We start from the raw sequence: 26,011 nt of genomic DNA, 5'->3' as shown, positions 1-26,011 counted from the left end.
TGGAGGAATTGGAATTCTGCATTTGGCTCAGCTGCTGAGGGTAGGCATGAGGGAGAAGAGAAACAGGACTCTCTCTTCCCCTGGAGCAGCTGAGGCCAAGTCAGATTCATCCCCAGAAACTTCCCTGGCTGCAGGAAGCTCTGCACCCCTTCCCCAGTTCCTGTCCCTAATCAGTCCTCAGTGGTGTATAGGGAGCTGCCCCTCCCCCCCCCATCTGCCCAATCCCTTTGCACTGTATAGGGAGCTGCCCCTCCCCCCCCATCTGCCCAATCCCTTTGCACTGTATAGGGAGCTGTCCCCCCCCCCCAATCTGCCCAATCCTTTTGCATTCAGACCTCTCCCCACACACAGAGAACTTCCTCCACTGAGCCCCTCATGCCTAGACTCCCCTGTCAAGCCGCTCCCACACACTTGAACCACTACCCCATTTAGCCTCACCCACACCTGGATACCCCATTGAGGCCCTCCTCCCCACACACCTCGATCCCCCACCAAGCCACCCCAAATACAGAAGTCAAATTATGCTTATGATAAAAAGATGCCTCCTCTGCCTTCTGAATAGGGTTCAGGAGTCTCAGGAACAATGTTCCTGAGTGAACCTCAGGAATCTCTCTACTGAGTGAGTGAAGGAAGAAACAAGTTTGAGTCCTCTGAGTTTTTATGTATTTAAGTTTTAGGAGCCTTGATTATAAACCAGAATCACATAACAGATAATAGCTTCCTATATAAAGAAAACAAAAACACAACTAAGCAAAAACAAACACCTGCCCAAAATTTCTTAATATTTTTATCTATTTCAAGTACTACAGAACTCTGCTGCACCTGAAGTCCCTTCATTTGGGGAATGGTAAGAGCGGAAAAAAGAATCTCTCCTCTTTCCTGAAATTGTCCTGGAGCCTGACCAAGGCCAGCTTTAGGCCGATTCACCCGATTCCCCTGAATTGGGCGCTGTGCCCAAGTCCCAGGGCAGCATACTGGCAAGAGCCGGTGTGCCGCACCACGGTGGCCTGGCTTCCCAGGGGGCAATTTAAAGGGCCTGGGGCTCCAGGTAGGGGCTGGAGCCCCAGGCTCTTTAAATTGCCACCAGAGCCCCACTGCTGGAGCCCTGGGGTAGGGCTGCAGGGCTCTGTGGGCTATTTAAAAAGTCCGGGGCTCCCGTTGCTTCTACCACCCCAGCCCTTTAAATAGCTGTGGGAGCCTCACTGCTTCCCCAGGGCTCCCGTGGCTATTTAAAGGGCCAGGGTGGTAGAAGCAGGGGAGCCCCAAGCCCTTTAAATAGCCCCCAGAGCCCTGGGATAGCGGGGGGCTCTGGGGACTATTTAAAGGGCCGGGGCTCCAGCTGCCTCTGCCACCCCGGTCCTTTAAATAGCCACCGGAGCCCCACCGCTTCCCCAGGGCTCCTGCAGCTATTTAAAGGCCAGGGTGGTAGAAGCAGGGGAGCCATGGGCCCTTTAAATAGCCCCCGAGCCCTAGGCTGCTGCTGCTGCTGCTGCTACTACCCTGGTGGGGGAGGGAGGAGGAAGGGGCACTTCCTGTACAGGGTGGGCTGTACCCCCATACCCGCATCCGCTGCCCACAGCCAGGTCCTGCACCCCTCTTTTTTTTTTTAAGTCATCCCTGCCAAAAATGTTCCAATTGGGCCCTGAACTTCCTAAAGCTGGCCCTGAGTCTGACAACAAAGAGATAGCTCTTCATATAGTTTCATTTAGCTTCCCCAGAGGAAGACAATCCATGTGACTGACGTGAGCTGTTTGAACTCATGTTAATGGCTTTCAGCAACCACTCCTTAGTGGCCCTGACTCAAGAAGGTGAGACACTATATGGTTAATTGCCCAAGCTCTATTATAAGCAACTAAGTATAACCATGCTTTAGAGCATTCAAAAAAAAAAGAGGTAATTCCTGCTTTTATGGGAACGTGTATCAAGGTAAGACAACTTACTGATGAAATTAGATGTCATCTCAAAACTATGTTGTCCATGCTGCTCCAATAACAGATTCCATATACACACAGAGGAAGATATTTTTGACTAAACCACTCAGGAAAGACAAGTGGAGGAGTGGACAATCCGCCTCCTCCAGAGATGATATGGGGAACAAAGACCCAAGAGCATAAGTAAGGATGTGAACAACATGATCAGAGATTCCATACGGATTCCTGAGAATAAGCCCAGTAAGAATTGTTTTTGTCATCATTTTCTCTCACAGGATTGGTGGCTGAAGGAAGCAGCCCTGTGTGGTTTGGAAACAGCTGGATTAGGTGAAGAGCAGCCTCCCTGCATTATAATTATTTTTATTTTTAATTTAGCTAAAGGAAACTGTCCTGTCACTGGTTTTATTTTTCCCTCTGGTTGATACTGGAATTTTAACAACGTCTTTCGGGGAACAGATTTAAAAGGGGCCTCAGCACCCACAGTCTGGTGGTTCCATTACAGGGGTATTAATAATGCTTGTAAGCCTCCACGCAATTATTTCTTGATATTTTTAGGTTGGGATCCCTACAAGAAAATATCACAACGATGGGATGGTGGACTTTACTGAAAGCTGAATAAGGAGTACATACTTGCCACCAATGGTCATCATCTCCTTGCGGTTTCTTTGAAACTACACCAGTTCTGAACCATAGATTCCCATGTATGTCCAAAGCCCATAACGTCTGTTGGTCTCCAAGAGTTATGCACATTGGTTCCAAAGCTTGCATTTCACTGCAAATGCAAAACACATTTTAAAATACATAATACATTAAAATCTTCCTTAAAACCTTCAGAATGAATAAGAAACTAGAGTGGAAAAGAAGTTCTTCATATGGTACTACCAACATGTAAAATAAAACACGTCTTTGGACACATCTCCATATTTATCCAATAACTTAAAATTTATTAGATATCTTCCTCCGAGTATAATTCAGAAAGCAAGATAAGCCTCCGGGAGTTGTTCTACGTGAATATCAAGATTAAAAATATCATAATGGACCAGTGTTGAATTCTTCAGCACTTAACAGTACAGAAACGATAAAAATAGTAGCTATCGATTTTCTGCAGAAACTTTAAAATGTAATGTCACAACTTTTTTTGTTTTGTTTTGATTTTGTTTCTCTCCATTGTGACTAGAACATTAAGAGCAAAGACAGCATAATCTTGAACCGGTTGTGACTATACAATAAGGACAGAAGCTGACCTTGATTACAAAAGCTTCCTGTATAAAACAATCACGTCTAAACTCAGGGAAAACTTATCACTATAAACAGTATTTTTAAAATAAAAAAAGTTAAGCTGACAATCCTATTCTGATAGTCACTTTCAACATACCTTCCAGAATAGCTCGGAAATCTCAATTTACATTGATTTGAACAGTCCTAAACAGTCTCAGTGAAGTCTGAGAACATGCAGGATACCTGGTTTATAAGTCAGGCTATGGCTACACTTGCAAGTTGCAGCGCTGGTGAGGGGGTTACAGCGCTGCAACTTAGCAGGTGTCTACACTTAAAAGCTCAGCCAGCGCTGCAACTCCCTGTTTGCAGCGCTGGCTGTACACCTGGGTCCGCTTCCGGTGTAGCGAGACCAGCGCTGGTGATGCAGCGCTGGTCATCAGTGGGACACTCACCAGCGCTGTAATTGGCCTCCAGGTTATTAGGGGGTACTTCCCAAGCATGCCTTTCAGCCCTCTGGTCATCGCTTCGCACTCCACTGCCCTGGGCTCAGAGCCTGGGAGACGGGAGGTTGTAGAGGAACCCGAAGAGGGAGGCTACTGAGGGTGTGTGGAGACTCCCAGGAGTCAATGCAGGCAGGAGCTATTTTCCAGCCAGGAACAAAGCTAGCCAGTCGCAGCTGCTGGGACTTGGAAGTGAGGAAACCAGCAGAGGAGCCTGTTCTGGTAAGAAGCCTTATTATAAGGATGGCAATGTTTTGGAGGCAGGGGGGCTATGCTGCCTGCAAGCACTGCCAGAATGTGAATGCCCATGATTTCCTGTAGCTGCTCTTTGCTTTCACCAACCCACAGAACCCATGGCTTCCAGAGTGAAGCAACCACCCACCCCCACCCCTTCCAGCTGAGCTGCGTTGCAAGTGGCTCTGAGAGTAGCCTGTGGCAGAGTGTGGGGGTAGGGGTCAGTGTATTTCCCTTTAGCTGCTCTTTGCTTTCCACAAGTCACGAAAACCCTGGTTCCACAATGAAGCAACCCCCACGCCACCCTTCCCAGTGAGCCACCATGGCAAGCCCCCGTTCCACTGTGGAGCCGGTTGTGGGGAAACTCCCCATCTCTATCGTGCAGCTGGGCCTCTCTGTGCTCCGCTCAGAATGGTGTAAATGGTGATTGCCTACAGAAACCCTCTTAAACAATGCAGGCTCTGTATTAACAGTGTATCTCTCTGTTTTTGTTTAAAGTGACTTGAATCTGCTCCATCAGTGCAACTTCTGAAGACGCAAGCGTAAGAAAAAAACCAAGGAAGACTAAGAAAGAGATGGGTGAAAGCAGTTATGAATCTGTATTCCACAGAAAAAAAAAGTTTGCAAGAACTGGAGGATAGGAAACCATGAAAAAGAACAGGCTGCAAGATAAGGAGAAGCGCTGCCAGAGAAGAACTGACTACCAGAGAAGCACAGATCGGCAGGATGACTTAAAAATAAGTGGAAAAAAGCCTCTCATTTCTTTCATGTATTATTTTTCTTTCCAAACTATATGAATAATTAAAATTATTACATTGCATCATATATGCTGTTGATTGGTGATTAATACTGCCGTTTTCACATGTGTGGGTTCCCCGCCACTCCCTGGGGTTGCACAGTGTGGTTCCAGCTGCTTCCCTCCAGGGTTAATGCCCTGGACAACTTGCAGAGGGCAGCAGTGACATGGGCTGGCTGAGGCAGGGAACAGGGCTGACTGGAGTAGGTCTGGCTGCAGGCCAGGGGAAAGGGATGTGGGCTGTGGAGACAAGGGGTTGGGGCGGGCTGGCTTCAGCCGGGCCGCAGGGGGGTGCAGCCAGGGGTGAAGCAGGGCTGGACGACAGAGGAGTGTGGGATTAGCTGGCTTCAGGCAGTGGGGTGCAGCAGGGGTTGACTGGAACAGGCAGGGTGGGCGGGCCTGCAGAGTGGCAGAGCTGGTGCCGGGCAGCAAGTGTTGGGGGCTGGCTGGCTTCGGGCAGGGCGCAGGGTGTGTGGCAGGGGTTGGTTGGAGACAGGGCGGTTTGGCGGGTGGCTGTGGGCACCGGGTGCAGAGCTGGCTGCAGGCATGGGGGGCCGGACTGGTGTGGGCAGGCATGGGGTGCAAGCAGAGAGCAGCCTGAACCCAGCCCTTTAAGTAGCCCCAAACCCCTCCTAGCCGGGACCTGTTAAATAGCCGAGAGCGCTGTGGGAACATGCAAGAGGAGGGGGGCTCCGGCGGCTATGTCGAGGACCGGGGTGGCAGAGGCAGCTGGAGCCCAGGACTTTTAAATACCCCCTCACTGCCCGCGCTGGGGGGCTTTTAAGGGCCCAAGCTTCAGACGCGGGAGAGCAGGGCTTGCCGCGCTCCTGGCCGGGAGCTCCAGACAGGAGAGGGGCTTGCCGCGCTCCGGTGGAGCTCCAGACAGGAGAGCGGGGCTTTGCCAGCGTACCGGCCGAGCAGCCGGCCCTTGCCGCGCTCCGCGCCCGGATGCGCGCAAACCCGCGACTCCGCTCTCCTGGCCGCGTGCGCGAACAAAAGCCCCGCCCCCACTGTCATGGCTGGAGCCCCGGCTGGAGCGCCGCAAGCCCCGTCGCCCAGCTGGAGGCTCTAGCTGGGAGAGCGGGGCCAATGCCGCAGCACCGCCGGCGGCTTCACTCAAAGGAGCCGGGAACCATGAGAGACCGCAGCCGGGGATGGGGTACGTTTAAAAAAAAAAAAAATTAAAAAAGGTGCCTAAGTGCGGGGCCCTCTAGGCACGGGGGTCGATTGCCTGTCAGCACGGGTGGTTGCACAGGAAGCTGAACTGCCGCCACCCTTCGTCCCCTTCCCACCACCGCACAGCGACAAATGGGACGAGGTGCTCTGTGGGATAGCTGCCCAGAATGCACCACTCACAACAGCGCTGCAACTGGTGCAAGTGTGGACACACTGCAGCGCTGGCCGTACACAGCTGTACGACCACAGCTGTAACTACCAGCGCTGCAAAACTGCCAGTGTAGCCATAGCCTCAGTCTTGTGTATTTACATAGAAGAGATTCAACTTTCTCTGATGTAATAATTAGATGCAAGCTGCAGATTTGAACATTAGTCCTCCCTCCCTCAAATCTTCCAAAAAAAAAAAAATAAAATAAAAAAAAAATCGAGGTTAAAGGCTAATGTTAAAGTAATTACCTATTGGGAAAGAAATGGCATTGATTTATGCAAGAATGAACACATTTCCCTACATTTTACAAGATAATATAGGATGTAACTACTCTCTGGATCAGGAAGGCAGAATAAACTGGTCTGTTGCTGATAAAGCTAAAAGGAATTCTGGTGAAACTGGCTACAGAAGTAAAATATACTTCCCCGTGTATTCGAGGTGAATTTGGGGGTGAGATATCCAGTGCAACTTCTAATCTCGTGACTGACTGACAAGTCAACTGTAAACATATACATGTATTCTTGAAAAATCAAATATTTAACATTTGGAGATCCAATTTAAATAATGGGAGCACCATTATAGCACAAATGAAAGAACTAAACAGCATTTAGTATAAAAAGGCCTATTTCATTAATTCACATTTCAAGGATTCTTCCATTTTCCTTCCCATACACAATTCTGTTAAACATTCCCCATTCACGACCAATAAATGTCTTCCAAATAGTGTCCTTTTTTGCTCACTCACTGATTAAAAGTAAGGTAACATGAGGATTACAATTTGGATGCAAAAAGCTTTATAAGCAAGAGGTAAGTGTTTCAGTCACTGTAAAATGAAATACTCATGAATGAAAGCAACCTTTTCTGTCATTCTGATTAAACACTGCCCAATTACCTGACAAGATCACACTTCCATTGTTCTCCTTCAGGACAGAAGCTGCTCACTCCCTCTCGATAGAGAAGCGCCCGCTGCTCAGTCAGTGCCCATACTACATTGTTTCTGGATGTAACTTGAGATAGTGGATACATACAATCAACCTTTACTGCTCTGGCACATGGACGATCCACACTCAGGCCTAGAAACAAAACAAAGAAGAGAAGGCATGGCTGCTGTAATTAAGTGGCGTTATCAAAATCCGGTAAGTTAGAGCACAAAGGGAAAAATTCAATGAGCATGTTAACATTTTCTTGTATGTTCACTTTACTGTATTCTCCATAGACTTAACATTTAGTGTAGAAATGTTCAGTTTATACTTTAACAAACTAAACATTGTACATCAAGCTAGAATATTTCACTCAAACATTTTCAGTTTAGTAACTTCGTGGAGAGCCCACCATTCTCATTCTGCAATTTCCTCTCCTTCCCTCCTCCGAGTGGCAATATCAGGAACCTCCATTTAAAAGATGTTCATCAATAAACAGACTAGAAGTGAAATGGAATGATTCAACAGGTGAAAACTCTTGTAATATCAAAAGACGTTAGACAATTATTGTACACATTTAGACATATCCATTCTTCCAAATTGTACATCATGTCCAGAACTATATACAAATTGGATTTTCATGTCTGTGAAAGAAAAGCTCAATAGAGAATTAGCTTTTTCTCAAGTTTTCATGCTAATAAAGCAAAAGGTAGCTGACAATTATCAGTCTAGGGTCTGGTCTACACGGGGGTGTGTGTGGGGGGGGGAAATCGATCTAAGATACACAACCTCAGCAACGAGAATAGCACAGCTGAATTTGATGCATCTTAGATCGACTTGCCTCCCACCCTCACGGCACAGGATTGACAGCCACGGCTCCCCTGTCGACTTCGCTTCCATGTCTTGCCCTGGTGGAGTTCTGGAGTCAACGGGGAGCGCATTCGGGGACCAATTTATTGCGTCTTGTCTAAATGCGATAAAATCGAATCCCGATAGATCGATCGCTATCCACTGATCCAGCAGGTAGTGTGGACATACCCTAGGGGATACCAGAAAGGAAGTTATAGTAGTCAGCTTCTAACTTTGGGACACAAGTTCCTGGTGCAACTGTTAGATGGGATGCTGGACGTACTGACGGGATTATTTGACCCCACCATTACAGTCTTTCTTCCTGGTTGCCTTGTGTTAAGAGAGACACACACTGGAGGATTTACTTGGGCATCTATGAAATCCACAAATGGCAGAACACAAGCTGTTGTTAAACCATTGCCCAGCAGGAGAGGAAAATACCAATTAAAAACTCCACAGAGCTCTCCATGTGTGGAACCAAATTCATTCGCCACCATCGCTATCACTGCTGAATAGTAGTGCATGGTCCTGGGCAAGTTGCTTTAAATTGCTAATGGAGTTGACTAGTTAGCAAAATCATTTAAAAGGAGGCTATCCTTGAAAATATGCTGGATATTTAAGTTTCCTCAACTAGAGCAATTACAAAGAATGTATATATGTTTATTTTTTTAACTACACATACATATTAGATATACATGAGAAAACTGAACAAAGAATATGACCAATTTTAAGTGCAAGACAAGATTTCCAAATGGCTATCGCAATTCTGCCTTGTCGTTCCACTCCCACCCAGGCTTCCATGACTCTGCCCTCTTCTGGTTCCCTTCCTAACTCTCAAATAACTTTTTCAGAGTGTCCTTTCAAGGGCCCTCCTCATCCCCCCTCCAATTTTCTGTGGTTGTGCCACAGGACTGTCCATGTTCTCCCTCTTCTCCCCCGTCTATGCAGAGATGGTTTGTAATCTCATGTGTAAATACAAATTCAGCCACCACCTCTCTATTCCAAGCCTGTCTCCTTACGTACAAATGAAAAAACAGGCCTCTTTCTGACCTCTCCTGTGGATTTCTAGCCATCAGGCCAAGCTCAACATGGCTAAAATAGAGCTCTTAGTCGCCTCCCTATTGCACCCCCCTGCAATCTCTGTGGACAACCCCACTATCCTTCCAGTCACTCAAGCCCATAACCTGCATGTCGCCTTCATCTTGAACCCCCCTCTAAGTTATCAAATTCAGGCTGTGTCTAAATCCTGCTATTCTTTCTGTATAGGGCCCTTCCTTTCTATCCACACAACTAAAACTCTTGTCCAGGGTCTCATCATCACATCCTGATTACTGCAATATCCTTATCTCTGGGCTTGACAATGTAGTCTTGCCCCACTCATATCCATTCAGAATGCTGCTGCAAAAATCATTTTCCCAGGCCATCATTTTGACCATTTCACCCTTCTCTTTGCATCCCTCTTCCGGTTCCCCTTTCTCTATCAAATCAAACAAACTCCTTGTCTTTAATTTCAAAGACCCAGACAGCCTAGCCCCATCCCACCTATTATCTCTCATTTACCACTGAGAGGTCATCTCTCACCTCCAATCACCCATTCAATAAATTTTCAAACATCTGCATGCTTTCTTCCTTGTTCTCTCTCATGCTTGGGAGAAGCTCCTCGCAAAACATCTGCAAAACCACCTCACTACTTACATTCACAACCGTGCTTAAAACCCTCCTTTACTCTGATGCCTACAAAAAGCCTGGCAATCAGAGTGCTAGACCCAGCCTATCATGCTGACCAACATGGTGTCGCATTGTTGCTTTGTGCTCCTGTCTGTATCCATCTATAGTCTCATTTTATACTCAGATTATATAATACTGAGGGCAGGGATTAGGTTTTTTGTTCTGTATTTGTACAGCATCTAGCACAATGGGGTGTTGGCCCATGATTTGGGCTAGTTGCTATGGTAATGCAAACAACCTTTCCCTGGCTTGTATTATAATATCTCATAACTGATTCCCAAGATAAAGGATTACTCTGCCATGAATAAGTAACACAGTTTTATTCTGGATTCGGAACACGGCTTAAACCAAATCATGATGATTTGACAGATTTACGCACTTCTGATTCTCATTTACAAAAACTGTAAGGCAACAGTTTAAATACCTGTTTGCAGATACAGATCTCCATTAGTTCTGATAATCCAGGCAGTGTCATCACTTAAAGCTACAAATACTGTCTGAGGTAAAGCCTCATACCAGTGGCGCTTTCCTTTTATGGTTACTTTTCCACAGGCAAATGCTTTGTTAGTTTTCTGTTCAATCTTCCAGAGAAGAGCCCCTGTATAAAAATGAATGGTGGGTGATACCAAATATTGATTGTAACTTTAGACACAGCTGGTCTACTATACACACAACAAAATGATTAACAGAAAAGATTAATGCCAGCCAAGTTAACAGAAAAATGCAAAATTTAGCAAACTTTTATTAATCTTACATAACATTACCTTTTTAAAATGTTTTAAAGTCAGACAACAGTTACGAGTTTTACAGAGAGTTGCTGAACAATATATATTGCCACAGACTAGATGTTACTGAAAAATGTTTTCAACTCATTCACTCTTAGCCATGGTTATTTTCAAAATATCAAACACACAGCATCCAGTGCCAAATGAAACAAATATTAAAAGGCCAAATTTACAGATGGCCCCAATGCTAGTTTCTGAAACACACCTGCTACTTCTACAGATGCGCACACACACACAGTCATACAATTACTAATCCCATGGCTAATCACAGTTGTCAGGTTAAAAAATAATTTCATATATGCAGCACAAGGCAAATTTCTGTAACATGTATATTCTCTATTAGCTCATTAGCAGTAGTAAGGTTAAAGTTTATGATCTCTGTAGGTCAGCCACTGGTGAGTGACAGTCAAATACTTGAACAGGTGTGACATTCCACAGAGCAGAGGTCAGTGGTACAAGTAGACAGAATTTACAGATGCAATTTCAGGGGCTAGTTTTCAAACTCTGGCCCAAATTTTGCTTTGTAAACAGCCCTATCTCTGAGAGATCAACAGAGCAGTGTAATGGAATTCAAAATCTAAATATGGCATGCTTGTGAGTTCAAATGGCAATCAGAGCAGCATCCTGATACATCAATAGCCTTTACACAGAACAGGAAAGTACAATACCCAGAGCTGCATTTTCTCATCTTTGGTCTGTTTACATACTCCTATAAATGCTATTATATCCCCATCAGGGTTCAGTCACTGACCAAATGTGACAATTTAATGAAAAACTAAAGTAGTACTTCTTCCTAACCTTACTGCTCTGTCTAAAGGATATCAGCTGCTTTAAGGGGCAAGAGACAGAAGAGAGATCATGCTATGGTTGACTAGAATGAGAAAATGGTTGAGAAACCTGCTTACAATCATACCAGCACTGGAGCAAACTGGAAAAGTGAAGAGGGTACAAGTTCACATCCAAAACCTGTTCCCTCCCACCACCCCAACCTTCATTCCCAGGCCACAAAAAATAAATTTTAAAAAAAGTCAGTCACAATGTGTGTGCTGCGAGAGGGGCAGCAGGGTGGAGAGAGAAGAGGGGGTGGTAAGTTCATTTTTATATTAAAGCTACATATTAATTAGAAAGTCTTATTTAGGAATAGGTATTTTTCTAATAAAACGTGATGTTTTGTTCAGAAAATAACCTCTATTATTTCACAATTTAACTATAAAATGAGAATCTCAAATAAAAAAAGATTCAATAATGCATCAGCAATACATTTAAAACTGTTCAACAAACAAACTCATATTCTGCTATTTTGAGAACAACCATTTATGCTAGAAAACAGTACTTTAATAGTCCAAAAATGCAGTCACATGAGCCAAGATAGCCTTTTAACAACTTTTAAAAGAGACAGTTTGTGCAAGTGAATTAGGGAACTTGGTCCTGGTGTGTGTTGTAAAACAAGCCAGATTACAGACAGCAGAGCAATCCTCAATGACTACTATAAACATTGATACACAAAGTACTGCGATGAGAGGGAATACATGCCACATGTAGTTATACAGTTATATGAAAAAGAGCTTAATTTGCACAAATTTATAGATTTTAATTTTAAAGGGTAACAAAAAGTGAAATGCAGTTTAACCAACCTGAAGGCGAGACTGCCACCTGCTGGACAGCGTCTTCAAACTTTTGCCACCGCAGACCTGCACTAGGTAAAGCACTACAGTAGAGACTACCTTTGTAGTCCAGGCACCAAATATACTTTTCTGAGACAACCAGGCTGAGTATCCCATAGCCAGGGCCAGAATATCCCATCCAGCTTTCTGCAAACTAAAAACTGGAGAGTCAGAACAATGTCAGGTATCTTCAATTATACAAGAAAACAGTCATATAGCGTACATACATAAAACAGCAGAAGTATTTTTTAAGAATCAGAATGTAAACATTAAATTACAGCAAAAGAATAAATGCCTTTGATAAAACAATCCTATCACCAGCCAGTTGATCAAGTACATAATGCTACATGTTGCTACCTGTATTTAGGAGTAACTCTGACAGCTGGGATTGCAAGTCTCACCAAAAAATAAATAAAACAAAACCCCACACTATCATCCTCCTCCCGAGGGCAGTCCAAAATCCATCAGTATTACCCTGTTAATTGATAGACGCAAATAAATTACTTATGTAAACAGCAACAGTAAAATGGAATATGCAAAAGCTTTCCAATCATCACTAATGTTTTAATGATCATTTAACACAGGGAAAATGGGCCCTTTTGGAATACAAGCTTGTGAGTGAGGAGAGAGGATATACTGCCTCCTATGACACCCTTGGGTCCTTCTGCTATATAAATAAATAAATAGATCAAACAAGGCTTTTAATGGAATATTATGGATTTTACAACCTATATTACCAAGCTTGAGTCCTGTATAACTAGCTCCATAGCCTGTACATTAACTAAAATATTGAGGTTTTCCCCTCCAGATTCTCAAATTCACAGCCTTCTTTCACTATTTAGAGTATATCACTTAAAAATGTAGCTGTGTTCATTTCCCTTATTTAGTTTGCAGAGTGTTATTTGGGACATCAGGTTAAAAATTATCCTTCATCTGAAGTATTTTACCTGTTGTTGATACAAGTTACACCAAAACTTTACTGCAGCTAAAGGAGACAAGATTTATAATTTTTTTCAGTTTGCTTACATTGTGTATTTAATAGCACTTTGAGCTTGACCCTGCTACAAATAAAGTCAGAGAGAGTTAAAACTCCCATCAGCAGCAGTTCAGGATCAAGACCTTTGTAGTAAATTTCACTCTTTCCACTGTACAGTCCATTAGTTAAAATTTGCTATTTCTGTGGCTTTCTTCCACACAGCAACAGTGAAGGAGAGAGAAAAAACAGAGGAAGGAAAAAACTCAACATTTTAAATAATACGAAAACCTAGTCATAAGTTGTAACTGACAATGTCTCTTTCAGCATCAATGTGCTCACTGTTATACAAAACATGAAAAAAAAAAAAAAAAAAAGAAGACACTAGTCCCTGCCCTGTGAGCTTACTATTTAAATAGGCAAAGATTAACTAGAAATGCACTTAAGACCCCAAACCTGTGAGATGCTCAGCATCTTCCATTCCCACTGAAATCAATGTGAGAGATTAAAGTATCCAGCATCTTGCAGAATTGGGCTCTGAGAAACTCAAATGATTGTTCTACCTTAGAGCACTTTTTGGTATTGTACTGCTTTCTGGTGGGTTCACAACAGCATTTTCACATAGGAAAAACAACTCCTTTTGAACAGGAGTTAACAGGCATTTCTCTCTCAGCACACTGAAAACATAGCCCTCTGTATATTGTTTTGAAGTTTGCAATAATAATTTGAATTGTGTATTGGATACACTTAGTTTCCCCCCTTTTGAATTATACTTGCTGGATCCATGAGAAGAAAACACTTCTTTATAGAACTGAAGAAAAACATTTGTCATTGCTTCTTCTAGAATACTGGCATCTTAACTATTTTAACTATAAATAAAACACATACCTGATCTGATTTTAAGAGCATTATTTCATCTAGGCTTGTTCTGGTCATATCCTGGGAAGTAAAACTTCCCCCAGTTTCTGTCACACTAGTCTCTGAAGATGAATATGGTAGTCCATGCCCATAAATATCCTCTTCATCACTGGACGCAGATCTCTCAGTCCTGGTATCATGGGTGTTGGTTACCCATTCAGCAGCAGCAGCAGCACTACACTTAGCTTTGATTGCATCCTCCAAGTCCCATCCAGAAATCATCTCTTGTGAACATACATCTTCCCTAGAGATGTCAGGCTGGGGATCTGTAGGGTTTTCTGAGGCAGTATTTATTAAACAATGTGGCTGCTGCTCTCCCCTGTTAACTTCATCACTTCCCTCCTCTGTCAGTGGTTTTTCAGCACCACATGTGGTATTAAAACCTAAAGACACTTGGTCTGTGATCTTAGTTTCTTCAAAAGCATTTTCAGGATCCTTCAGATTTATTCTAGCCAAAGTTTCATCTACTTCACATAGCACAGGAAAATTCTGTTCCTTTTGGGGTAATAGTTCATAATGGCATTCAGTATTTTCAGAAAGCAGGCTTGGATTACATTCTGTATCTTCGCTACCCCATACGTCTTCAGTGAGGCTTAAGAGAGGGTTGGATGTCAGAGCAGCTGTAACAGCTGGTGTATTCATTCCACTGTCCCTGTTAGGAAGTTTTAGTAATTCAATTGTACCTCCATTTTCTTCCGAATCTGTTGCTGTACTAATGCATGGAGACTGAAGCACACTGAATGATTCCGAGCCATTATCCTCCTGCAAGACAGCATGTGACTCCACACTGAACTCACTTTCCTGATCAGGAGAACCTGTGCTCAAGTGATCTATACTATAGCTCATTAGGCTAGAAGTCATGGACAATGAATCTGCATTTAGAGAATGTACACTATCACCAGAAAACTGACGCTCATAATTTGGTGTACCTTCCTGAGAGCTGTGGTTTTTCCTGGTCACATTTTCTGATCTCAGAGAAAAAAAAAAGATAAATATTCTTATTAATAAAACTAATCCAAGTTCAATGAAAATAAAAGAACGCAAATATTTCTACTGTTAATGAGCAAACAGGAAACTTGTATTTTAGAAGCTGGAGTTAGTCCAAATTCTGACACACTAAGAACTATATCACTTCTCCATTGGGTGGCACAAACTGACACAGTGAGAATGCAGGAGTATTGTACTCACATATAAACAGCTTGATTAAGGTTTAATTAGAATGGTCAATGTAATCTTAATAGGCAAGAATTCACAATTGCAATACCAGATTATTACAAGGAATAAAAATTGACAATATAATCTAACCCACGGTACATAAAGAAATGTTTTTTATCTGGCAAAGAAGTGTTGCTTATGGGTACTAATAGTAAAAATATAAAAACAGTAAAATATTTCAAGTGTAACAAAGACGAGATTAAACAATAAAACAGAAGTGAGATTATTAGCATTAACCCTTTTTTATACTCATTTTTTCTGCTTTGCATAACGTTACAAATAAATGTAAAAACAAATTTAAAATTAGAATAGAAATAAAGAGCAAGTAGGTCTGCAGAGAGAAAAATGACACCCTCTTGTAAAGATACAAGTTTATTACTTTCTTAATGGGCTTTCATGCTCAAGTGAAAGGGCAAGACTGCAGACCAATTACTGTTAGGTAACAAGTAATGATTACTGAAAGACATGTCACCATAAACATAAGGCTTGTCTTTAAAACCAAACAAAAAAAACTTACGTTTTTAGTGAAAAAGATACCAAAGGTGACAATTATTCTAAGAAGTGGCAGAGTTAGAGAATGGTGGGTTTTTTGTTTTTTACCTTGTCTCTTCTTTTTCTTCTTTTTCACTTTGATGGGTTTTACAATAAGTTCCTGGTCAAAGTCTTCACAGCTGATTATGCTGAACCGTTGTGAAGAAGGCTGACTCTCTCTAGGCACTTCAGACAATGGTTGGTCTCCACTTGTCAGGAGACTAGAGCCACTGTCCACAGAATTTACTGAACTGCTCCTGCTTCTTGATTCACTTACTACCGAACAGCCTCTTTTTCTTGTTTCACTGCTTAAGTCCTCCACTTTATCAAGACTTTTCTCCAATACCAGTGTTGTTTCCAGATCATCTTTCACTACAGAATAAGAGTCATTTTTATCACCAATAATTCTGGGAGAAGGATCCATTTTTATTTTTTGGTGTGTTTCCACTGAAGGGCCAGGCAATACAGATACAACCACAGATAGTGGGCTCTGCAATTTGGGACTCAAATCTGGTAATGGACTCAGCAATTTTGAATTTGCATCTGAAACTGACAAAACAAAACAAAAAAAACACACACACACTTAGTTGTTAAATAATTAGAAGCATAGCTCTTGGATAGCGTCCTAAGAAAAAGTACGGTTTTAATTCCCAGAAGGTATCTGTCTAAACCAACAACAACATTTCACATCAATACTGTGCAGTAATCTTATGTAACTGATCTATATTGAAATGACGTTATTTTAGCAATAGCTCAATTCATGCTTCAATGTCTGGACAAAGCTTCCATTAATGTTAGTTGCAGTTATGCCTGTATATTAAGAGAGACATAGTCCTTTAGGGGTTTCAGGGCTCGACTGTGTGCAGTGCTGAGCGACTCTTACACCCTCGACTCCTATTGTCTCCACTGAGGCGTTTAGCATCTTGCAAGATCATGCCCCTAAATTTAATCCCCCAATCAAACCATTGTGGTCAAAATCAAAGAAAACATGTTCCAAGAGGACTTCTTTCCAATAGCACACAGAATTAGAGGTTGCATATTTGTCTGGATCTCTAGTCTTGCATTAAAGAGCATTTTAAGAACGTAATTGTCATGATTTTTTTTTTTAAATGTTCTGGATACAATAGTAATGTACAAAAACAAACAAGAGACCTGTGGATGAAGCGCTGCTTATATAACAAAGCTATGCTTGCACATCTATGCATTAAGATAAATGAGAGAGTAAGTCTCTAGAATTTGTAGAGATTGTTGTGTATCTTATTTAGTAGTATTTTGTTAGTACTGAAGCAAGGATTAAAAACCACACACACAAATGGCATTAAGCAGCCCAAATGATATAACTGCAAGTAATGCCTGAGAGATGTCTATTTCTCATACTAAAGTGATATGCTCTCATGCAGTGCGGATATCTGAATCTGTTTCCATCTGTGGATGCATTTGATATTTTAAAATTGTTCAAGTGCTTATTTCCTTCTGTTTTATTTTTTCCATGATTTTTCATACTGCCTTTTTCCACTACAGAAAGAGCACCAGTAAGATGAACAAGTTCACTTCAACTCTGTAAGACCTTTGTTTTACACAATTTTATCCAGTGCTTATGATCCCTTCCCATACTTATGGCCACTTTCATGAGCACAAAGAGTATAACTTATTATCCAACATACCTACAAGCAGAAATTAGAAAAGACTGTCAATGAAGCATTACCAAGGGAAGAGATAATGCACATCTAGAGTGTGATCCACTCCAGCAATCACAACTTCATATGTAGTTTCTTGGAGACTGCTACCAGGTGGAATAGGTTAGAGCAGTTCCCAAGTCAGGGCCAATGCACAGCCACCTTCATAAGCAGACAGCTATAACCTTTTCCCTAATGGTTACCTTTTTAAGGTAGAAAAAGCAGACGTTTGGCTCAGTTGAGAATCTAGGCCTTTTGTAATCTTAAGAAACAGGGAGACAATTCTACAGAAGTTACTAGAGGAAGTTTCGTTAAAGGAACAGTACAAGAACACTTTCCACGAACCATTTTCTTTAAAAAGGTACAAATTAAAGTTAATAAATCTATACAAACCCATTGATACAAGTCCTTCAGGTCTACTTGAAATTCTTATTATGTCTCTATCTCCCTTTAAGAGAAAAATTTCATTGCTGGTACACGACACAGACACAATATCACCAGATCCTTCCAAGCCACCTATCATAGCCTGTTAAAAAAAACAAAAACAAAAACCACACACATGTAAAGAGCATTAATTAAAAAAAAAAAATGATTAACTACCAAATTCACGGTCCATTATGGTTAATTTCACAGCCACAGGATTTGAAAAAATTGGCAATTTTCACATTTTCAGACGTTTAAATCTGAAATTTCAGTGTTGTAACTGGGGAGGTTCTGACCCAAAAGGGGATGGGGGAGGTCACAAACCTGTTGTGGGGGATCATGGTATTGCCACCCTCATTTCTGTGCTGCCTTCAGATTCTGGACTCTCAAGGCAGCAACTGCAGAGCTTTCTGCAGCCCCAGGTGGTTCCCAGAGATGGAGGTGGGTCTGATCTCCCCCATGCTGCTGGGAGTGCCCCAGTCATTGTGCTCCTAGCTGCTAGTCCTGGCCAGCTTGGGAGGGACAAGACTTGCTCTTCCTCTGCATGGATGCTCTTAGGTACCTCTCCCATTTGCACAGAGCTCCACACCATCCCCCCTCACTTCTTGCCCCCGTTGCTCTGCAGCCGCAGGGGGAGGAGGCACTGTAAAGGGTGCACCCCGCTCTTCCAGATGCAATTATTGGCTTATTTCAATAAAATAAAGGGGAAAAAAAGCCATGTGACCTTGACAGGATTTATTAATTGACACTTTACAGCAGCAAACAACACTCAGAGCTCAACTCCCTGATTGGGAGATACCGCACATCTGAAACAGTTTTGTAGGGTAGTGATCTCAATTGATAGCCTCAACTTAAGGCTGTGGCTCTCAAGTTTAACAAAAACAAGTGAAAAAAAAAAGTTCTGGTTTCAAATATCATTAATCGAATGTGAGCATGGAGCATCCGGCAACTGTCTTTCTTCATTTCCTGTCTCTGTGCTGAACACACCTGCCGTGTTTAGATACGGCTCTCTCTGCATCCACAGAGTTAGTTGGAATTGTCAGACAGCACCGAGCTAGCCTTGCAAGATGGGGGATTCTGCCTCAGAGTTCCAAAATTGTAGCACAGCCAAACTACAGTCCGCTTTTTTCTTAATATTTTCGTAAGCAGACATCTCCAGTATAGAAGTCTTATCAAAGCTAGGAATCGCATTAAGCGAGCTTAAATCCATCATCAATAGATGCATTTGTGCAGGGTCAAAGATATGCACTTGCTTTTAGGAACCCTGCTGCAAGTTATTGAAACTTCTGAGCTGTTTTTGCTACAACCACTTGACTCTTTCCCATAGCAGTAGTATTGTCTGAGCTTCTTTGCCATGCAAGAAAACACCTGCTGAGTACTGGCATTTAAGTCAGTATTGTCAGAGTGATTTTCATTTGACTGTGCTTCAGCCCAGAACAGTATATCCATTACTTTGTTGTACACTTGGTGGTTTGTACCATGTCAAGATTCAAACCAAGTGGTTAAGTCCATGAGTCCTGTGGCTTTTTGGCAACAAACTGAACTTCCTCATTCAGCTGAGCATCATTAGAAGGGTTGACAGTTCTGTTAAAACCTGCGTTTTCATTGTCAGTTCTTCAGAGATGAATTCAGAGTAGTACTTCAAGTGCGCTGCATGGAACTGTACAGCCCCAAACCAGGAATTCCAACAAGTAACGACCGACTCTGAGAGAACTGCAATTTTTTGTTCCCCAGGTTCAGTCATGTGTGCAATGTACTGCCTGTATCGAAGTTTGCAACTAGGGCAGTGTTTAAAGATCTTTTTAATGTAGCTGACCAGTTTATCAAGTTTACCAAATTCACATCTCCACAGCTCACTGACAAGAGAATTTATAAGTGCATTACATGTAATATGGACGGCATTAGACCTTGGAGAACCGATTTGAAAGATTTTGTCATACAAATTATATTGACACTTATGAAAACAGATACTTTGTTAAAGTTCGCAGTGTTTTTTGAAACTGTTTTAATTATTGCTTGAGAAACTGTAGTGTAGTTAACAGCATCCAAATAAGGCAGTCAGCGAGCACTGTTAGCTTTCCTGTCTGTATATCTTCAGAAACAAAATCAAAACAGAACAATGTTGTCTTACTCATCTGTGGACTCGTCTAAAATAATTGCAAAAGACTCTAATTAATTAGAGACTTCCTGTCTTCAAAATGTGTAGCAAAATCCTTTGGAAGGTAGTTCTGTTGTAGCTTATTCACACTTAGTAAGCAACTGGCATTTTGTACATTCCATTGAATGAACTCACACGCAGCTTTGAGTGATCAAGTTTTTCCTCCAATCTCAGAGCTCTCTGTCGCATTCTTAAAAAAAGAATTTGTATTTTGTTATTTTAAAAACTTTTCACTTATCAGAAATGCACTCTCTGCAGCCCTCTTTCTGCTTTGATAGGTTTCTGAGTCTAAGCAGCACTGAACCATTGCCCGATGTGCGTTATCCAATGAAACACTGCGGCTTATACAAAATAGTTTATCACCATCGGCATGTAGAATTCGTCATGATTTACTTTGGACACTCATTTTATAGTAACTGCACGTCTTCTGGTAGGCAGTCAATTGAGATCACTACACTACAAAACCTCCCCAGTGTCCATATCTATCAATCAGTGAGTTGAGCTCTGAGTGTGATTTGCTGTTATAAAGTGACTGAATTTTTTGATTGACAAGCACATCTTTCTTTTTATTTTTATTGAAGTAAGCTAATAATTGCACCTGGAGAGGGGGGGGGCAGTTTCCTGTACAAATGTCCCCTCCCCAGGCAGCTGCAAAGGGAGGGGGACAGGAAGCAAGTGGGAAAGAGGAGGTGCAGAGCTATCTGTAGCCTGGAGAGATTCTCTGCAGGGTTGCTCTTGGGCAAGAGCAAGTCTTGTCCTTCCCCAGCCCTGCCCAGCAGCTGGGAGCCCCCTGCTGGGGTGCTCCTGCAGCACAGAGATCAGATCCAACTCCACAAGCCTTCTCGAGCTGTAGGAACCTCTGGGGCTGTTGCCCAGTTCCAGACCAGCCTGCAGCGGGGGGAGGCACCCAGAGGTGGGTCTGGTTCCCTCCCACCCCCGTCCCTCAGAGCGGCTGTCCTGTCCCTCCCCAGCCCAACCGCAGCTAGGAGCCACCTTTGCTGGGGCAAGCCTAGGAACAAGGGGACATCGGATTTCACGGGGAAGGGCTTATTTCATGGTCTGTGATGTGTTTTTCATAGCCGCGAAATTGGTAAGACCCTACTTATACTATTGATATGCTGGGAGGATCAGACAGGTTTTAGCATGGTCTATAGTTATACAATCAGAAAAAGAGGAGAAAGCACTCCACAAAGAAGGAAAAAATGGATCATGGAAAAAAGAAACAGAAGAGAAGAACAGATGGTTTCCATATGATGCTCAGTGAATGAGTAGCATGTAAAGTGGAATTAAGATACAGAGTCCAATATTTTCAAAAATAGGTGATTAAAGACAGGCTTCTATGTCCATATTTAAGGACCTAAATAAGTGGCTTGATTTTCAATAGTGCTGAGCACCAGCAAAGAAGAATTCATACCGAGACCCCAAACAAAAGGAATATTTAAAAAAATGCAAATGATGCATACAACTACCAGACATTATCATAATTTTATGCTACTGAGGATTTTGACTCTCTAACCACCCACTCATTCGTTATTTCCTGTCCAAGAGGTTTCAGTCAAATCACTGAATTTCAATGAGAGTGGTTTGGGGAGGGAGAAGAGCTCTCCTGACCACAAATCACCAATATAATTTGTACCAAAAATAGAGGGATAGCCCAATAATGATACTACTAAAGATGTGTCTTCTCTCTCATATACACCTTTTAAATTGGAGAAACTGCTTACAGCTTTCTCTTTATAGAATTCAGAGTGGTAGCTGTGTATCAGCAACAAGAACGAGGAGTACTTGTGCACCTTAGAGACTAACAAATTTATTTGGGCATAAGCTTTTGTGGGCTAAAACCCACTTCATCAGATGCATGCAGTGGAAAATACAGTAGGAACAGGGCCAGCTTTAGGCTGATTCCGGCCCCATGCCTAAGAGGGCCCAGTGCCCTAAAGAAGAGAACCTAACTTAGGCACCTTTTTAGTTTTGACTCACCCGGCGGCGGTCCGGGTCTTTGGCAGCGGGTCCTTCACTCACCCTGGGTCTTTGGCAGTACGTCCTTCAGTGCCACGGAAGAACCGGGGCGAGTGAAGGACCCGCAGCCGAAGACCTGGACCGCCGCCGGATATTTGAATCAGACCCCGCACTTCCTAAAGCCGACCCTGAATAGGAAGAGAGAGAGACACACACACAGAGAACATGAAAAAATGGGAGTTGCCGTACAAACTCTAATGAGAATAATCAATTAACATGGGCTATTATCAGCAAGAGGAAAAAAAAAAAAAAAAAAACTTTTGTAGTGATCATCATTACAAAAGTTGGTGATGATCACTGCAAAAGTTCTTTTTCTCCTGCTGATAATAGCCCACCTTAATTGATTACTCTCGTTAGAGCTGGTATGGCAACCCTCACTTTTTCATGTTCTCTGTATATGTACATATCTATGTATCTTCCTACTGTATTTTCCACTGCATGCACCTGATGAGTGGTTTTTAGCCCACAATAGCTTATGCCCAAATAAATTTGTTAGCCTTTAAGGTGCCACAAGTACTCCTGTTCTTTTTTCTTTATAGAATATAAAAGAGCAATACCTGTGGGGGGGTTTAAGTTTGCAAAGTGGTGATGAGGGTAGTGGAAGAGAGAGAACAAACAGTTTGATAATACATATTATACATTGACAACTCCCTTTTTTTCTTTAAATATACAACATGAACAACTAGAATTTTAGAAATACGTACATTTTCCTAGGTATGTGGAATTCACCTTAGGCAATTAATTTCCATGCTTTAGACTGTAAACCTTAGATAGTATAAATTATTGGAGATATTACATATCTTATCTTTTTGACAAAGTTAACGTAACCAATTCTAAAACCTTTTATTAAAAAAAGTTGAACACCTTTTCTTAGGTCACCACAACACAACAAATGCAAACAAATATGCAGATAAAGACAGGAGTTAATACTGATATGATACCAAACAGTTAAGGAACGAAATATTCATCCACTAGATACACCTACCTGGTTCACTGTGTCAAATAAATAGATACTATATTCATTCCAGCTCAGCACCCATCCTTCCTGGGAAAGGCAAGAAATGAGCCCAAGGTGTTTCTCTGGGAAGTTGTAATTTCCTTTGTTAGATGACTCCATCCGAGGATATAGCTCAAAGGGTTTTACTCCTCCAGCAAACACATCTTTTAGAATAAAGGTGGCCTGCACAGTTCCATGGACATCAGACTTCCAGAGGCGGAGCCCAGGTCTTGAGGCAAATAGTGTTAGGTCACTTTGCTTACACAGTCCAGGTATAAAACATGCTCCAAATTTGCCAGTGCTAAGATGTAAACAAAGATCTGTAAGAAACTTGTAATCAATTAAAAAAAAAACTGAAAAAAGAAACTAAAGATATTTAGTCACTGAGTTTACAATCACAAGTTGAACAAAACAGGGTTTTCCTTCGCTTCCATCAACAAGGTATTATGGAAATCCATAGTCTGCAACACACAAGTTTGAGTTAAAATGGGTTAATCAAGGATATAGCCTCAAAACACTGAACTGTTCTCTCAACTCTAGGAAAAGCATGGGTTGGAGAAGACAGAAAGAAGTGTGTTCTCCCAACATCTCACAATCATGATGATGCCCTCCTTCCTCAACTCTTCCCACAAAAGAGATCCCTTATTGCAGTGATCGTTCCTCCAGAGGGAAAGTCTGCACACTGCTCCAGGATATGCTGAATCGTCAGTTGACTGTAGAATCACTAAGGAATGATGGGTAACTTCCAGCCGCAGCAAGACATGGGCAGAACTCAAGTCTTGTATTCTGATCCCCCAGAAGCCAATGGCATTGCAACCTCTGGAAAAGTCCCCTCACTTACAGAACTAATCCAGTCACAATAGCTGTATTAGAGTTACTATAGCCCAGTGGTTGCATAGGATGTGGGAGACCCAGGTTCAATTCCCTCCTCTCCCATGGACTTCCTGTGTGACTGTAGCCATGTCACTTACCCACTCTATGCCTCAATTCACCCATCTGTAAAATGAGGGTCCCTGAAAGGAGATGGACACTACCAGGACAAAAACTGAACATTAAAATGTCATGAAAATGATGACCCTACAACTGAATTAGTCACAGGATACACACATGGGCATATTCCTAACACATCTATTATAAACATTCCTTCAACATTCAAATATCCTCAGGCTGTGTAAACATATACAATTACTCACATCATCTTTCAGTTCCCAGACTGTCTTTTTTCCTTCCATATCCAGTAAAGATTAAGCAACGGGACATGCCAAAAAACCACGTTACGAGATTTTTTTTTTTAATATTATAAAAACAAAAAAGTACTTTCAACTTAAGTCACCTTTTTAAATATTTGCTGTATCCTTTCACTATTAAAGAGTCAATCATAGCAGAAAGGTCTAACTGAGCCTGTTCTATCACTTTCATGTTACATAGGAACTCTAAAAGCTCACCCACAAAACTGAACCCTCTTTGGTGACCGCTCTGCTTGTATCGAGGCACAGCAGCTCCCAAGTTGGTGGGAAGAAAGTTATACTTTATAGTTTAAATGGAAAAAAAAAATCTATGCACAGTAGGATTGCCAGAGAGTTGCACAGGCAGAGTTTTATTTTTCAACAAGGCTCAGTAATTTCATTGAAAAATAATAATTGAAGGAATAAACATAGTTAAAACTCTTTAGGATGGGTATTAATATAAGTGGCTGCTGTGGCTAATAAGTTTGAGCAGAAAATGATTCTGTATTAATTTCACTGCTCAGATCACCGGGTCTCTACAGTCTATTCTGAAAAGCTAGAATTAACAGATGTGCCTGCATTAAGATTTGAGAGTTACTTTTTTCTGGGCTGTGTTCCAACTTGCTTGACAGATTTTTCTTCTGTGTAAAAAAGTAGTGTTCTCTGTAAAGTAGAGACCAGCAGCACTTTCTGGCTATAATCCAATTGTACAACTGAAGATGGCTCTTCCAATACCAGACTGGAGTTGCAAATACCCTTTAAAGACACATGAAATTAAAAGTCAAGCCCTTTGCAAATTAAAATATCTGGTAGCATTTTTTTTTTTAAATCATAAAGTCTACTGATTGCTTTAAGTACTAACTAGGGCTGTCGATTAATTGCACTTAACTCACATGATTAACTCAAAAAAATTAATCATGATTAATCGGAGTTTTAATTGCATTGTTAAACAACAGAATACCCATTGAAATTTATTAAATATTTTGGATGTTCTTCTACATTTTCATTTAAATTGTATTCTTTGTTGTAACTGAAATCGAAGTGTATATTATTTATTACAAATATTTGCACTGTAAAAATGATAAAGAAATAGAATTTTCCAATTAACCTCATACAAGTATTATAGTGCAGTCATTGTCATGAAAGTGCAACTTACAAATGTGGGGGTTTTTTTGTTACATAACTGCACAAAAAAACCCCACAATGTAAAACTTAAGAGCCTACAAGTCTACTCAGTCCTACTTCCTGTTCAGCCAAAGGCAAACAAGTTTGTTTACATTTACAGAGGAGAATGCTACCCTCTTCTTATTTACAATGTCACCAGAAAGTGAGAACAGGTATTTGCATGGCATTTTTGTAGCTGGCATGTAAGTACCTTGCAATGCCAGCTATGCTAAACATTCATGTGCCCCCTTCATGCTTTGGTCACCATTCCAGAGGACATGCTTCCATGTGGATGGCACTCATTAAAAAAATAATGCATTAATTACATTTGGGACTGAACTCCTTGGGGGAGAATTGTATGTTCCCTGCTCTGTTTTACCTGCATTCCGCCATATATTTTATGTTACAGCAGTCTTGGATGATGATCCAACATATGTTGTTCATTTTAAGAACACTTTCACTGCAGCATTCGACCCAAGGTTTAAGAATCTGTAGTGCCTTCCAAAATCTGAGAGGGATGAGGTGTGGAGCATGCTTTTAAAAGTCTTAAAAGAGCAACATTCCAATGCAGAAACTACAGAACTTGAACCACCAAAAAAAGAACATCAACCTTCTGCTGGTGGCATCTGGCTCAGATGATGAAAATGAACGTTTGAGTCAGTCCGCATTGCTTTGGACTGTTATCGAGCAAAAATCATCATC

At 41.8% G+C, this 26,011-nt stretch overlaps 1 protein-coding gene across 4 annotated transcripts in view; it reads right to left on the bottom strand.

Annotated features, from left to right (window-relative positions):
* TECPR2 (tectonin beta-propeller repeat containing 2) overlaps positions 1–26,011 on the bottom strand; it is a 79,800-nt gene that overhangs the window by 42,033 nt on the left and 11,756 nt on the right. For all 4 annotated transcript variants that reach the window (XR_004373321.2, XM_032777391.1, XM_032777393.1 and 1 more), the window contains exons 5-13: positions 24,744–24,901; positions 22,908–23,220; positions 17,716–17,848; positions 15,716–16,195; positions 13,871–14,865; positions 11,980–12,163; positions 9,985–10,158; positions 6,956–7,136; positions 2,562–2,703 (exon numbers count right to left, since the gene is read on the bottom strand). Coding sequence is in view for 3 of the 4 variants with exons in the window: in XM_032777391.1 (XP_032633282.1) it covers positions 2,562–2,703; positions 6,956–7,136; positions 9,985–10,158; positions 11,980–12,163; positions 13,871–14,865; positions 15,716–16,195; positions 17,716–17,848; positions 22,908–23,220; positions 24,744–24,901 (2,760 nt within the window). In the remaining variant the exon portion in view is untranslated. The remainder of the gene's footprint in view (positions 1–2,561; positions 2,704–6,955; positions 7,137–9,984; positions 10,159–11,979; positions 12,164–13,870; positions 14,866–15,715; positions 16,196–17,715; positions 17,849–22,907; positions 23,221–24,743; positions 24,902–26,011) is intronic.

This window comes from Chelonoidis abingdonii, chromosome 4, assembly GCF_003597395.2.
Source record: "Chelonoidis abingdonii isolate Lonesome George chromosome 4, CheloAbing_2.0, whole genome shotgun sequence".
NCBI lineage: Eukaryota > Metazoa > Chordata > Testudines > Testudinidae > Chelonoidis > Chelonoidis abingdonii.
The sequence above is the reverse complement of the archived record's forward strand: the minus strand, read 5'-3'. Positions and strand labels throughout refer to the sequence as shown.